This window comes from Fistularia commersonii, chromosome 27 (assembly GCF_037954325.1).
Source record: "Fistularia commersonii isolate RoL2024-O1a breed Wild chromosome 27, RoL_Fcom_v1.0, whole genome shotgun sequence".
Taxonomy (NCBI): Eukaryota; Metazoa; Chordata; class Actinopteri; order Syngnathiformes; family Fistulariidae; genus Fistularia; species Fistularia commersonii.
The window spans coordinates 5966367-5983553 of NC_141310.1; the positions used below are offsets into that span (position 1 = coordinate 5966367).

The 17187-nt window shown below is 38.5% G+C and overlaps 1 protein-coding gene across 1 annotated transcript in view; it reads right to left on the reverse strand.

Annotated features, from left to right (window-relative positions):
• The window catches only part of csmd1b (CUB and Sushi multiple domains 1b), a 283651-nt gene that overhangs the window by 95148 nt on the left and 171316 nt on the right, over positions 1–17187 (reverse strand). The window contains exons 26-29 of the mRNA XM_086174557.1: positions 8691–8847; positions 7058–7249; positions 1521–1647; positions 1063–1274 (exon numbers count right to left, since the gene is read on the reverse strand). Of these exons, the coding sequence (XP_086030683.1) occupies positions 1063–1274; positions 1521–1647; positions 7058–7249; positions 8691–8847 (688 nt within the window). The remainder of the gene's footprint in view (positions 1–1062; positions 1275–1520; positions 1648–7057; positions 7250–8690; positions 8848–17187) is intronic.

Consider the following 17187-nt stretch of genomic DNA (forward strand, 5'->3'; position numbering starts at 1 on the left):
CTCAGGTCATGCAATAGTAACTGTATAGGCAGATCTCAGAGGGATGTGTATGTGGCACAAGGGAATAAAAGAAAATGACTGTGCATGACATCTCTTTACAGGAATATTCCTATACTCAAAGAATTTAAGATGTGATTAACATCCGTAATGTCCTGTTCTTATGAATGCATGGAAACCGGGCAGAAATCGGCCATGTGTGTTTCTTTTGCTTGTGTCTTTCGAACTGAGGTGTGTGTCTGTGTGCACACAGGTTTGTGGGTACGTGCATGCAACAGAGGGGGCCATCATGAAAAGGCAGCTGCAAAGGTGTGCTGATCTTGACTGTATTTTCTCCCTCTGCTTGGGTTTTCTTACTCACTGCTTTTGATTGATTTTGCCGCTACACTGGATCACATAGACTGTAGTCAATGATTCCAAAGGGATAGCACAGAAACATTTTTTGGGGTTGAGTGGCTCAACCAGAAAGGCCATCACTGCATCCAAGGGAAGCAGTTATTTTGTAACTTGACCTTCCTTTTCTTTTTCTAAAACATGCTTCGAGTGCTATATAAATATAAAAAGAGTACTTTGTGAAACATATACATGGGGCTTAGTTTTGAAAACTCAAAGGATTCATAAATACCGTGTGTCATTTTTCGATTTTGTTGTGCACCTGATAAATAACACTGGGGGCACAAGGGTTTGTATATCTTGGGGAGATATAAGCCGTTCTTTTGCCTCAGATCTTTAATTACGTGTTTGATTTTTATAATTTGAGGTTTTTCAGAAATCATTTTAGATGCACTAATCATTCCAGTTTAACTCCCTTGTAGTCATTCTAACCAAAGTTTACATAATACCTAAGAAACCATAGGTGCCTTTTGTATTATTAATTGACCTACCACCACCAAATGTTTTCTTTGTCAGTCGATGTTTAGGAGGTGAATTCGACCCCCCATAATTGTGAATGTTATATTTATATATAAATATTTGTCAACCTTTGAAATGTGTGACCTGCAGTGTTTAAAAATCATGCTTAGTTCCTTGGTCAGTATTTTTAAAACTGCAGAAAATAGTACTTACTTGAGAACTGAATAGAAAACCCTTGTTTGCTGATGAAGTAATCGGAATCAAATTGGAGTGTGAGAATGTTGAATGTTGAATGGATGTCTTCGGGTAAGGCTGGACCTGACCACTCTTTCAACATGATGCCTCCATCCGATGGCCCAGATGGGCCATCCCAAACTCTGAGGATATCATGGCCGATTTCAGTGTCAAAGACAATGAAATGGAGGCTGAAAACACAGGAGATGCAACACAAACACCATTATGTTTCACTTTATTTGAGACGATGACTTCATAGCCTGCTTTAAAGTTAATATAAATTCAATAACGCAAAAGGGTAAGAGAGAAACAAAAAATATCTATATCTGGTTGACATTTTTAAATTTTCACATCAGATTTTCTTTCAAAGCAAAACTGATTATAATCATAATTATCACAAATAGTTTCACTGAACTATCAAGCTGCTTCACAATTACCTTATAGTCTTCCCAGTGTCAGCCTCTATAGTCCAGGTGCAGTGGAGGTTGTTTTCGTATGGAGCAGGGTATCCTGGAGACAGAATCCTTCCAGACACTGCTCCAGAGATGTGACCTCCACACTCCGCTTAAAGGAAAGAAGACAAAGAAATTATAAAATTACACATATTTTTATGTTCTGGTCATAACTATACCGACCGTGTGATTAGGATATGCATTTTATTGCTTTCATTTAGTTAATGGAGCATGGAGACTACTTAAATCCTTGGTGGCATAATCACAATTCACAGGGCATGCCAAACATCAGAGTATGGGAGAATTTTCAGGGATCCCTGAGAGGACCACTGTAAGGTTAGAGTTAATTACATGCATATCATAATAATTCTCCATATGTGCAATAGAACGATTGTCTTCTGTGCAATAAATGTTTCACTGTGCAACAACCACTGCTTATACACCAAAATTACCACATGTACCAGTAATCATATACATATACTTGTATATACATATACATATCATATACATTCTATAATCATATACATCTATAATCTGTAATCATGTACATATACTACATACGTTACATATATTTTTATATATTTTTACATACCTTTAAAGGTTTTAAATACCTTTATTTTTATTTATTTCTTTTTATCTTTACTGTTCTTTTTATTTTATTTTTATTATTCGCTATTTTTATTCTATTTTGGTTCGTCCCCACAAAGCTGCTTTCAATGAAAAGCAATTTCCCCTTGGGGGATCAATAGAGTATTCTGATTCTGATTCTGATTCTAATTCATGATATTACTGAAGATACCATCAATTCTTGCAAACCACCAAACATTGCTGATAGAGCCCAGAGGTAATGCCAGGTCATCTAGTAATTGAATAATTCCTGTTCATTCCCTAGCTCCTCCATTAAACATGTTAGAATGTCCTTCAACAAAACAATGACCGCCTAACCCCTCTTTGTGAGCACACAGGACTGAAAGATTGCAGACTCCACTATTGGTGAAGGAATAGTGTTTATGAAAGATGATTCCAGTGGAGGAAAGAATGGGCAAAAGCTATACAATGTCTATTCAGCTGAGCAGGAGAATGCTTGCTCCTTTTGTTTCTCATAATTTGCTCATATCCTTTTAAAAAAAGTGGCTTGGCTCAAAATCCCTTCAGGTTCTTGGACTTAAATGTTGTTTCCCATGTCTAGCTGTATTATACTTCTGTTCAACAAGAGGATTTTCTTCCATTTGCTGTAAAATATTTTGAGATGTGAAGGTTGATTTGAATGAAAAGTAGTCCAAAAAACCATTTCTCATTAAATCAATCTTGAATTGTCTTGAGTTATGCTCTGTAGCTTCAAGGTAAGTGAAATACTTTGATCACTGCTTTTTCTTTCTTCCTCTATAAAATTCAGTTCAGAGTTCAGAAAGAAAATATGTTTGATACACAAGAGAGAACTCCTAACACAAAGTAACATGGCGGTTTATGCTAAGAGCACATGATAACATGGAACTGTGGAAAACTACATACACTTTGGCTCAATGAGCTAGAAAAACACTATTGATAAGAGAACTGCTTGATAAAGGAGAGGCACTAGTTGTGAATATTTGTATGGGTTGCAAGCAACCCACCAACAAACTCCTGCAAGCAACATAAGAATCCTTTTTTGTAATACCTCAGGCAGAAACAGGCAAATACAGAAACTGTGCAAACAAGACCAGAAATATACTAAAGAACATTTCATACAGGCATATAATGCAAACAGCCACACAATATAACCAACTGTTTCAGTACCTAGAGAGAAAAATATAGGAGGGAAGGCAATGACTAATAATATATCAATGAAAAAACAGGGACGGAAAAACAAACAAAAATGGAGGCCAATAATTTACCCGGCTGAAATATAAACACTTTAAACCAGGCATACAGATGTATGGATGAAGACTGATTGATTTGGTGTATGAATACTTATCAGTTTTATTTGCACTCCTTCATCGGACATACTTCAGAAACAATTGCATAATTATTATTATTGTTATTTTTTTGGCTGTGTTTTAGACAAAGGACACGTGGAAATGGCTCCACAACAATGTTTTGGGTGATTGATGATATGTATGTGTTTGGTGGAATCAGTCAAAATACAAACAGACCTGCTCTCTTAGAATTTAACCATCTATTGGCATAATTTGCAATATGTGCATTTGCTGTTTATTGTTTAAGAGGTCTTGGTCATTTCAAAATGCTTTCTCTGAATTTGTCCCAGTCTTTGACTTGGAACGTGAAAAAAAACACAAAGTCAATATAGAAATGGCTTCGGGGGAAGCAGTCATTCCACATCCATGTGAGTGCACAAAAATAGGGGACTATACCCGACAAACAGCAAGGATGACGAGCCAAGATGCAGAACAACAGATGCCCCAAAAGACATACAAAGGAGGAAGTGACAAAGATAGATATTTAGAGGTAACTCTCTCAGCGACCACTGAGCAGCTATTATTACATTGGGAGTCTTGAAAATAAGGCATCTACAGAGTAAAATATGTAACTTGAAATGATGATTTAATACACAAGTACACAGAGGACAGCACTGGCAAACAATAAACACACACACACAGTAAGATTTATACTCATCAGTCCATGACACAAGTACACAAACACTAACACACACACACACACACACAAACACACACACACACATACACGCACATACACGCACACACACATACACGCACATACACGCACACACACACTTGCTCATTTTAGTTGCCATTATCAACTGAAGTAGGCCATGTCCCAGCTCAGAAAGCTCAGGTGTACAGGCAGGTTAAAGAGGCATAATTTTTGGCAACACATTAGAGAATAAATAAATGCCAAAACCTTCTCGACAAGGTAGAAATACTTATTGCAAGAGCACTTCGTTTGTAAAATATGTAAAGCTCCAAAATATTTATGGGGAAGCAGGGATTAAGGAATGGAAAAAAATGTGAATTTGCTTTAGGGAAATCCATTCCTTACATGCTCTGAACAACAGAAACACAGAGTTCATGCTTCACTGGAGGTTGCTGATTGACAATAAGACTAGCCAGCTGTCCAATGCTGTGGTTAAAAATACAAATGGCTTTTCACAGGTCCATTAACAAAATGAAAAAATAAAAAATGAAAAAAATAACTGGAATATTTGGCACATTCCTCAACAACCTAATTAAGACTGGCAACCTGCCTACTAAACCTAACTGTACCCTCTAGCAGCTTATGTCACTATCTTGAATATGATAATTTGTGGTATTCAACTATTTTACTGTATATTCAAAACAGCATATTTATGAGCAAAACAAACAAAAAGCAAAAAAAAAACAAAAATGTTAATTTTGGATGTCTGCCAGAAGCAGGTTGCAGTACCTGCTCATATAAACAAAACCTGTGTGAACTGGGAGGTGCAAATAAATTCACACACACAAAAAAAATCTTTGTTACTTTGGCAGTGTGTTCCAGTACTTGTATGGCTGCAGGCCCAAACAGCTGGCCTGGATTGATGGACAGTGTGTGAAGTGCATTCCTACATCTCCCTAACAAGGGCAAGTCGCTCACTAAGCCAGACTTGGTGAGAGGGAAAATCAGTATAGGTTGCCAACCTCTCTTCTCATGAAGGCCAACACTTGAAGCAAGGCATCATTCCAGCAGTTAGATGTGTCTAAGTCAGAGCTTGTTTAAGGTATAAAATGTTATTTTTTTCATCAGAGGGTACATTGCGCAATGTTAAAGCCACTAAATATGAATTCCAACTGAATGCAGTACAAAAGACATGTCAAAAAAACATTTGGTTGTAGTCATATTGGACAGAATTGTAGAAAAGAACCTGCTGTAGCTGTTATTTGGTGGAGGTAAGTTATTAGGTGAGGGAATGGCATTATTTGATGGAAAAGTGCTAAGCCAAATTGGCTTTCTTGATTCGGGTCTATGAAGTAATGTCTCTGCTGGCCTTTACAGACTATCCAGAGCATGAAAACTGTTGAAATTGAGCAATATGCATTCCATGAGCAGCAAGACTGAGATACAGCATGATTGCAGCAGTTTGCATCAGAACAGGTACATGAAAAAGTGGTTGAATAGATCATATTAACAATATTTGCAGAGACATTGTCAGACCATCCATTCATCATCTACTGCTTATCCTGCAGTCAGGGTAGCAAGGACGCTGGACCCTATCCCAGCTGTCACTGGGCGAGGGTCACCAGACAATTGCAGGGTCACATATAGACAGACTCTAATTCACACGTCCGGGTAATTTTTTTCCAATATAAACCAATTAACCTCCTGCATGGTTTTGGAAACCGGAGAACATGGAAACTTCACATAGCAAGGTCCCCTGTGGGAATCGAATCAGGGCCCTTAATGCTGTGAGGTGGAAGCAACAATTGCACCACCGTGCCGTCTGGAATAGGGAGCCGTGTCATGTTATTTAATGAAACAGAAGTCACAGTTCTTAAAACTGAATAGAAGGACCTACACTGCTACTCATTTGAGAATATGAATAAACTTGCAAATAAATAAATAAAGAAACAAATGAATCCAACCATTTCAAGTTTTTGATAAAATTCCAAGCAATATAATTCATTAAAAATTTAAGCTATGCTTAAAACAGCCTTTTGAAATACTCAGGACAAGTATGCTGGGTTGCTGTAAGATCTTGACCTTCTTTTCATGTGGATAACACTGGAGCTGCCACAAAGTTTGATAAATATTCCATTATACTCATATATAATATTCATAGATTTGCCCTAAGCTGTATTCTTGATACTTTGTGAAACATAAGAAATTGTTTTTAAACCTCTTTTTGTCAAGGCATCCCATATCATTTACATGAGAATCAGGCTGTTCATCAACTCTGTACTCTCATGGCCTGAGTTTAAGGTTGTCATTGTAATAATACATGACTTCCAATCTTCGCAGCTCTCTGGTGGAGACTGAAATATCATTATGTAAAATCTGACCCCTTTTCTATTGGTTGATGTAAGCTTGCACTATACTCTTGGATAATACAAGTTTAGAACTCCAGTGGAAATGATTCCCACCACTGAATTCAGCTGTGACATTGAATCACAAAGACAGTTACTTGTTTTTGGGTGGATGAGTGGGGCTGAGGTGGAAAGGAAGGCGTAAAAATGGAGTTTCACTTGAATCAATGCAATCAAATGGAAGGAAATATATAATCAATACAAATGCAGCCCAAGACAGAATTGTAACACTATGGAGTTCTGTTTCATCATATGGTTGTTTGAGATCAATCAATAATATCTTTACATCACTACATTTTCTTGCATCTGGAAGCATTCACCTGTATTGACTCCGCACTGACAACCACCCGATTGCTGTCTTTTGATTCATCATACTATTACTCGACTTGCAAACAGATATTGGCGGCTTTGTCTCTTGCTTGGGCGCAGTGTATTTCTCACAGAACTGCACAACTAAGTTCAACTAAGTTCTCGGGTAATGGGAACTTTCTTCAAATGTATCAAAGTAAATAGCAGTAAACTTACCAACACAAGAAGGTGGTGGTTTGTCCCAAACACGTCTGTCTCCACTGAGACAAGTCAGTGTGCTGCTGCCATGGAGGAGATATCCAGGATTGCATGAGTAAAGGACGAAGGTGTTGGCAAAGTGACCATCATCCTGGATTTTATAGCCATAACTTGGGACACCTGGCTCCTCACATCGTACCAGGTCAAAACCTAAGAAAGACAGATAAAAAGAAGCACACACACACACACACAAGTCACACACACATGCAGTAATGTGGTCATCTTCTATTATCTGAATGCATTTAAGATGATATTTTTTTATGAATAACTTAGTAAGTTAAAAATTGAAAATATATTTTCCCTTGAAGCGGGGCTGAAAAACATCATTGGATCTAGTTTCATTACTTTTGGATGTGATTCATCAATCTTTTGATGAAAGTTTTCTATTTATGATTCATCACTATGTATCATTATAATAGTTATTAATGGCAACCAGTGAAACAAGATAAAATTAGATCTTTTTTCCATCTTATAGCGGGAAAGCTAGAAAACTTGACAGATAGATAGATGAATGAATAAATGGATAAATAAATCCTTCAGCACCTGGTATTCCCAGTTGATCTCTTGTTTAAGTACCAGCCACACTTAACATTGATAAACTTTCATTTGAGCATATATGTAGTCTTATCTGAAATTTTGTATGTTAAGTTGGTTGAATCATAAGCAAAGGATTATCAAACTTGAATGGTTTTATGTCAAACATGAGTTAAATATTCTTTCATATTGAAATGAATGGGTTAACACCTGCCATTTATTGCTTCTATTCATAATCAGGGTGCAGCTGTTGTTCAATCAGTGTTTCCACAATTCCAATTCATGTTATAATAAAAACTCAACAAAGCGACTAGCTTTTGAGCAACGGTCTACTTATCTATTCAATATCCACACATCAAGTTCAACAGGTAGGTCTCACCACATTCTCTCTTTCATAATGAATGTCTTGACAGATATTTAAATGTCTCTGACATGATTAAAATACTCTCGAAACATGGTGTACAATTAAAGTTCTTTTTACTGGGGCTCTGACCTTACTCAGAGGATCTATTGCCGCCCCTTTCAATCATATGATTTCCTCCACCTCTTCAGTTTAAACTTTCTATTAATCTTTTCTTCTCTTCATGAGTTAATTCATTAAACTTTGCAGAAGGTGTACTCTTCACCTATTTAATGACTTGTAGATTAACTGCTGTTTAATGGATTCTCTGACATAAGGAGCATCCATCTACTATCCATATACATTATACCTTCATCTGTTTGTCCCCTCGTCCAGCCGCTCTTCATCTCCAGATGCGTTACTTTTTCACCTTCTTTTAATGACTTGCAGATAAATGTTCTTCTAATAGCCTCATTGACTTACACAGCAGCTGGTCTCGCCTTCTTAACAGACTTTCTTTAGAGCCATTAAGTTGTGTGTGTGAAATTGAGAGGAAGAGGATAATTGTGTGTCTGAAGCACTGGAATACTCGTTTCCTTTTCTGTTTGCTTGCTAAACTGCCCTTGCACTTTGGACTCCAAATGTAGTCCGAAACAATTTAATTTGCTCGAAATCTAGTTCACTTTATTAAAAAACAATACAGCTTTCCAAACTCACTTGTATATGTTAGGTGAAAACCCTGATTGCTTCCAGATGCGTTGCTGTTGAACTCCAGCCATAAATGGTTGGATGTACTGTTGATAACAACACCCGTCATGCCTTCTCGTGTAAAGTTGCCAAGGAGACGAGATGAGATGTTCTCTCCATCATAGACCTGCCAATCAATATGCAGGGGTGCAATTATTAAAAACAGCAGTAAAAGATTTAAACATCTGTCTCAATGATCCAAAACCTCTCATCTAAGGTAATATGATGAAATAGCCCTTAGAGATTTTTCACTTTAATTACAATAAGCTCAATAATTAACAATTAGTAAAAAATGTCTGGTACAAGGCAAAAAGGGCTTGTCATCATCCTGTAATGTAAATAAGTGTATGTTTTTTGTGTGACAAAAATGTTACAATTCCAAGAGTTTTCTTTCATCACCTTTTCAATTTGAGTGTGCTTGGATTTGGGAACATTTTCATTTTGTATCCTCTAGAGTTGAGAGATTAAAAAAAAATAAAACCAAACAATCTCTTGAAGAAACAGCCTGTTAATTTTACTTATCCATCTCCAAACCTTGTTATAGTTCTCAAAGTGATTTATGTTTCATTTTTCTCTGATAGAAGTTTCAATGTCCTGTCCAGTCTGTGACTGAAGATATTTTTTTCACATGAGTTGCTGCTCTGATACAAACATTTACAGTCATTAGAAAAAACCACGACCATCTTCAATTACTTAAAAGAATCAGCCATACATTATTTGAAAACATGACCTGGAAAGCTAATCCTATCTGAGACTTAAATAATGAGCATTCATGGTGCTGTGTCTAATTATAATCACTGTGATATCTGTTAATATGAGGTTTTTCTCATTTCCACTCCCAGGTAAAAGAAAACAGTAATAAATACACTCTAGTGTGCAATTCAAGTATCAACAATAGAAGCAGGAAACTACTATGACCACCGGAGGGTCAGCCTTTGTGGTTACACATAAAGAATTTCATAGAGCATTCTGTGATGTATTACATGTTTGTACCACTATATGTCTGTATGGATACAAGGAGACCATGAGAAATGTTTAAGTCCAACTTGAAAAGCAGGAGGAAAAAAAACATATATACCTTGTTGTTGACTTTGGACCAAGTATTTTTTGGTCATCAGTGCAAGATAAGAATGAGCCATAAACACAGTTGACTGAACCTCATTTTAAGCTTGACACACCCATGAACGCAGAGATGCTATCTAGTACATTTGCTGACATGTGTGCGAGGTGAAAACATGACAACTGCACCAATTGGAAACTTGCAAAGATTCCTGTTTTGCTCTAACATTGAGATAAGCCCTTTGGTGAATTTTCAGTAGTTTATGTGGATGTAGGTGTAGTGATAGTGGTGTTACCAGATAAACGTGTGCTGTGTATTACTCACAGCAAGCTGAGGTGTTTAGGGATCACATCTATTAAAATCGTGTTAAAATTCAGACATTATATTTTTATGTTTGAACTGCAACATTAACACTGTTAAATGAATTCAGCAAAGAGCTTACCCAAATATTACTCATCTTTTTCTTGCATTAAAGACTTAACTAACTCTTCTTCAGCCGGTGGATGATGTTTGCGGGGGTATGTCAGGGTGTGAGGCGGAGTTGTCTGTGCTTCAGAGTATTATGTTCGCCTGAGACACACAATAGAGAAGCTAGCTGTGGATGCTGTGGAAAATGACCACCACGAGCAATGCAGGCAAAGACTGTGCCCGCTGTAACTTTCGCCACGTCAAGATGCTGAAATACTCTTTTAGGACAAACTGGGAGGCCTTCCACACCTAGTTTGAATTGCTGGCATGGTCTGCAGGCTGGTCAGAGGACAGTAAAGCACTCCAGCTTACCCTGTGTCTCACTGAGGAAGCATCAACATGCTTGCTCCTGCTGAGCCCATCTGAAAAAGACAGCTATGGGGCTTTAGTAGGTGCTCTACAGTGGTGTTTTGGATAGTGGTGTTCGGCGCTTGGAGCTATGAAATAGGCAGAGGCAGGCCAGTGAACCGCTCTGTGTTGGCAAATGACATTGAGACCCTTGTAAGGAGAGCATATGGCCACATGCCTGCTGAGTTGCAGGGTGAGCTGGCCTGGGACCAGTTCATCTGGGCTTTAGCTTCCAGTGAGCTGTACATACAAAGACAGCAAGTGCACCCACAGGCACTACAGGAGACACTGGAGCTGGCCTTGGAGAAGGAGTCTTCTCAGAATGACCATGTCAGCGCTGGCCCTGTTGTGAAAGCTTAGGGACAGGTGGACCCGGACCAGGAGAAGCCAGCATGGGTGGATGAGTTGGCGGAACTTATCCGTGGTGTATCATTGCAAGCAACCCGCAGCAGCCATCCTGCGTATTGGGTATGTGGCCAGCCCGGCCATATCAGCGTGCAAGGCCACAAGCGGACAGAAGTTCAGGGTCTGTGTAACAGGGACAACGCAGAACCTGTCACTGTGTCCCCTTGTGCCCTGTCTCCGCAGCTTAGCTGTAAAGATGGGGGAGCAGGGCTCCACTCCTCCCAGAAGCAGATGATGCCACCAACTCTGCAGGGGTGGTGGGCATGCCATGTCCCCACCATGCATAGGGGTTCTATGCATAGCCCTTGTTGACAACAGCTCCACAGCAACACTGGTGAGGCCCGACATGGTTCTGGCAGGGATGCCGTTGGAGCCTAAACAATAAAGCTGCATACAGTGATTGGTGAACTATAATGATACATCCTTTATTAATCCCTCTGGGGAAACTGAGCAGGAGGCATGTCATCCACCAGCGCCAGGGGAGCACTTAGGGGCTCAGTGTCTTGCTCAACAACACTTCGACACACTCAGAGGAGCCGATAATTGAACCAGGAATGTTCAGCTCCCAAAGACAATTGCTCTACCTCCTGTTCCACGCCGCCCCCGAGATTGCAGGATGGAGGTTTGGGGCACTGTGGAAGTTATCCACAGTGACCAAGGAAGAAATTTTGAGTCAGGTATGTTTTCTGCTATGTGTGAGCGCCTGAGAACATGCAAGATTCAAATGACTCCTTTACATCCTCAGAGTGACAGACACGTTGAAAGATTCAACAGAACCCTGGCAAAACAACTAACCACCCTCACCGCGTCACATCAGTGTGACTAGGACATGCATTCCCCCTCATCTCATAGGCCTACAGGTCAGCTATTCAGGAATCCACTTCATGCACACCTGCTCTGCTTATGTTGGGTCGGGAGAAATGATGTTTGGCAGCCCCCTGGGGACACCAGGGCAGTGCCACCAGGACCAAAATACACCAGAAGGCTCCAGTATCGAGTGGAGTCCGCTCATACTTTTGCTCGTAACCACCTGCAGAAAGCGGTCATGAGGCAGACAAGACACTATGACATGAGGGCCAGTGGGAGGGATTTTATGGCTGGGGACCTGGTGTGGGTGTACAGTCCAAAGAGGAAGAAGGGCCGGAGCTCTTAGCTGGACAGTCAGTGGGTTGGGCCTTGTGAAATATTGAAGAAGCTGGGGAAGGTGGTACATAGGTCCACCTGCCTCCGAGGGGCAGATGAGTGGTCCAGAGGTGACACACATCCATACCGGAACCCTGGACCCTCAACGCCTCCCCGGAGGGGTAAAGCAGCCACACTCCCAGGTTCAAGGACTGTTCCCCTACCAACTCACCAACTTCTTCATCCTGAAACTCCCCCCCCTGCTCGTCAGCTGGCAGTTCTGAGACTGCAGTTGCAGCCACTCTTGTTCACTCCAAGGCGGCCCATAATTTTTTCTGTGATTCCTTGGGGCGACGGTCTTTGTGAGAGGGGGCAGTGTAGCGACCCTGCAGTACTGTTTGGAGGAATTTTCAGAGTTCTGTGATTTCCTACTGGCTGTGAATATGTTTTGGGATGAGAGAGCGAAGGGGCGGGGGATGTGGGAAAGAGAGAGCTCAAGAGGCGCAGAAGGTTGAGTTGAGCCGCTGTTGCTTAAGTGTGGCCAAATTGTTCATTACAATACATAATCATGAAATGTTAATGTAATGTGCACAACCAGTGATGAGGGGTCATTTTTTTGTGCAAATAGCAAAGAAACAGGCTCAGGCAGAGAGATATGGTTGGGTACAGATGGAATATTCCCTAGCATTTTTGCATTCTTTACTAATTTGATATTAAGTGCATACATGTGAATTTTTAATCACCCCCACAAAGCTGGCTAGAAAACTAAATGTCTTGACACGGTGGGTGCGAGGGCAATTTAGTGATTACAGTGTTGGGATTTGTGACCAGCTAGTGAAAAGAGACCCAGATGACATATAAAGTCTTCAGTAGCTATTTACTTGATGTACCAGAGAGACCAATCGATGAACAAATGCAGACAATAAAAGTTTAATCATAAATATGTGCCCCCTGGCCCCTGTCACGAAGCAGGCATCGCAGTATGTTTGTATTTATTTTATTATTAAATGAGTATCAGGGGATACTCACCTATAACTTCGTCACAAGCAGTCATAATAATCTTGGACCTATGTACAAATACATAATTGGTGACTATTTTGCAGGATGATCTGAAGTTCTACATGTCTTGATGCAACACTAGGAAAGAAGCTTGAATGAAAAAACAACATCTTGATGGAGATTAATAGGTTTGAAAAGAAAAAAAAAAGAACTTGTGTTTAAAGTTTGGTCATCCCCGACATTAAGTACAGTATCTAAGTATCAACAATTTCCTCTGGGATAAATAAAGTTGTTCTCATCCTTATTATCCCACAACTTAGTATCTAAGTTGTGGGCTTGGCATGTAATAACATTACACAGTGCAATAATTTAATTTTATCAGACATCCCCACAACTTTCTTTAAACATATTTATTGGTATTTAGGAGTCAATGCACTAAAACATAACTAAAATAAAGATAGCGTCTTAATTTCTAGCACAGAACGAATAAAAAACAAACAAACAAGATGATATGCCATTTTCAAGTCATTTCAATGTAGCCTGAGGTGATTCACCTAGTGAATTTCTTTTGTTTAGCCTCCAGCTAACAGTGTGACCCAGTCGTGAAAGTAGTCAACAAAAGGTTGTTTATTCATAGTATATTATGTAAAACGTCCTCACTGTTTCCAAATCAAGATTGCACTAAGAGGTTAATGCATGCATTGTATCCTAGTATAGTCACTCAGAAAGGCATCACTGAATGATGTGAACTACAGCAGAGCTGAGTAGTGAATTAAGAGAGGGAGAAAGAGAGAGAGTATGACAAGAGAAAAAATAAATAAGTTAAATAGAAATATGAAACATTCCTTAAGGTTTATTTTCCTGTCTTCCATTCCTACAGCAGAACATTTCTGTCACAATCCCCAAATTTGCATCATCACTCCCCCCGACTGTTTCAGCAAAACCGAGTATAGTTAATGAAAAGTCTTGCGGCTCATAAATCAACATGTCAGAATCTGCCACCTCTGCTCCTTGTCTTTTCTGACTCTCATTTATGTTTGGTATACCACCACCTCGATATTCATGTATCAGCTGCTGTAAAAACTCGTTTGTTTATCTCACCAACTTCTCTCACCTGCATTCAAGTTTGGGCAACATATATATTAGCATAGGTGGTCAATCTTTATATTAATGAGTATTTTACCTCACAAACAGTGCAAGGGAAAAAAGGTAAAAGCTAAACCAATGAACTTTATCATATGTTACAAAAGAATTTAGCCTGCAGCTTTGTTAAATTGTGGAGCAAACAATTTGCGTTGTGAGCGTTCATGTGCCTGCAGGCATGAGATGCATTTTAACTACCTGGAGAGTTAGGCACTCCACGGTACCACTATGGGGCTTTCTTTTATTTATTTATTTTTCTTATTTATTTATTTTATTTTTTTAACTTTTAATTTTTCTACAATTATGTCAGTAACATTGTGACATTTTGCTAATTATTAATAATAATATAACTAATGTATAGAGATATTATTAAAAAATGCATGATTTGCACTATAGTTTGTATAATAATACAATTTGTTTGGATGTAAAAACCACACATTTAAAAGAATTATGATATCTTTTGAACTGCTACATCTCTAGGAGGGCTACAGAAAATTATATTGATAATATATAAGTATTGTGAATATATTAAAAGTATGTTCAGGGTATTTACATGTGATTGTATACTTCCATTAATAACCATTAAGGGCCTGTTACGCAAAGGAATCTATTAAAGCATGTCTAAATAGTAACTGACTCCTGTATTTCAAGTTTCCCAGTGTATCAGATGTTGAAACATGTATTCAACACATATATAGATATATATAAGCACGACTCCTTATCTATTTATTTTAACTGCATGATCTTTTTGAAGAATAACTTTATAATACAGGCATTTTTGTTACTCTATAAAAACAAATCCTAGCTTAGTTACTGTCATACAGAGGTAGCTGCTTTGATTAATCCTTTTTATAATGAGTAATTCTAAAACTATTCCACGTGTTATGGCAGCAAAATCAGTGCCATGCATGTAATGCAGAACTATCATATTGGTAATACAGTATACCTCACTGTATTTAGTTGTATTCTATAATTGGAAATAACACTGCAAGGAAATTCTTACTTTCATTGAAATTCAAAGATTAGACAAGGTCTCATTATTAGTAATCTATCAAACCCAGCTTTCACACAGAAGCCAAAATATTTGTATATTTGTATGGCGTATGAAAGCAATTTGACATTTTTTAAATTTGCTCTTGAAGCCTCCAATTAGTTTTTGATTGCTATGTTAGCATCCACTGTGTCCTCATTAACTTTTGTGATCTCCAGTCATTTTCTGAATTCAGTTCCATGGCTCCTGTTACTTTCTGATAAGAAATCAATTTACTACAGTAAATACAATGTCAAATGCTTCATGAAGAGCACAATCCCATTTTGATGAAGAGTAAATGTCTTCCTCTACTAAGCAGTTTCATATGTACCCCTCTTGTTGAATTTCTCTGAGGGTGATACAAAAGAAATGTAGTGTGCAAATCACCTGTTTGGAAAGAATAATTTTATAAAAGTCTGCAAGCTCACTTGCTTTTTTTCTTCATGCCATTTTTAGAAATCCAAAATCTATCTAAATCTGGAAAATAATATACAAAATATCCCGATTATATTTATGTTTGTTCAACCTCTTTATATCACCTTGCTTCAACAGGATTCTTTTTTCAATACTTATCCCATTGAGAAACATTTCCACCTTCATAAAATGATGTTAAGCCTATTACAAAAGTCAGGGAAAACCCTACAAATACAATCTAACCACAGACCGGCTCAGCCAATGCTCCAGGCCTTATACTGATAATACACTCTAACCACATACTGGCTTAACCATGCCCCCAGGCCTAATACCACTAAGAGACATTGTGACTAGAAACTGTTTTAGATGGTGTCTGAAGGACAGTGTCATGACTACAAAACAGTTAACACACAGCTCTTAACTGAAACTGAACATTCTAAGCCTTTGGGAATGTTTCTAATTTTCTGTATATATACATTATGACACCTTGAAAATTGTGAGGATTTACCGGGACAAATCATATTAGTCGTACAAAAACATTGCAGAATGAGCTTTAACCCATGTTAACCACAAAATCTCAGTAAATACATGATCCTCTAATGTCAGTGACCAAGAGAAAGGTATTTAATTAAGTACAAACAACTTTGCTATTCTCATTGCCAAAGAGGCAAGTCCTGCCCCTTTTATTGTTTTCTGTTGCTCTGAGTTCATTAATGTATGGAGGGAGCTCAGGTAATATAAAGGACTGCAATACCAAGCAGACATGTTGATGGTTCACAGAGAGAAAATAGAGAAATTGATCCTCGTCTGCCTTTTCCACATGTATTCATTCAGCAAGGGACAGCCAGTGCAGCAGGAGCACCAATAGTACTGATAGAGAACATGGATAATCAACCCCTGCAGAGATGTTGTAGCCTCTTACAGTGGTGTTTAACTGCTCAAACAGCAAGGACAAACCTTGATCCAACTACATCTTGGCTACACGGAATTCAAAAAACCCTGTATAATCTGCACTTTTACGCCAGCCTTGTTCTGCCACACCTCATATAATTAAGGGCCACACATTTGCTGACACTTTAATTGGAACAGGTGTGCATGGCTGGAATAAATAAACAATATGGTGAGAGGGCTATGATGACTTAACATGTTTTGCACTCGGCTATGCAACATCAACATTTTTGTGATAATTTAATTTGTAGAACAAATCAAGTGTGGATTGAGGTCATTGTGGATACATACTGTATACTGTACATACTGTTTACACTGTATGTGTGTGCTGATATATACATATATACACAGGCAGGGGCAATTTCTACTTTTTTCCCAATTTTTTCTGTTTCATTCTTCATCAGTGTCTCAGATGGATAAATATTTTGATATTTATACTTTTTTTTTCTTCTTTAAGCAAGGTAGGCTTCGTAATAACTGTAATAACTGTAATCCTGTACATGGAAGGGGAATGTGTCTGTATGAAGTCA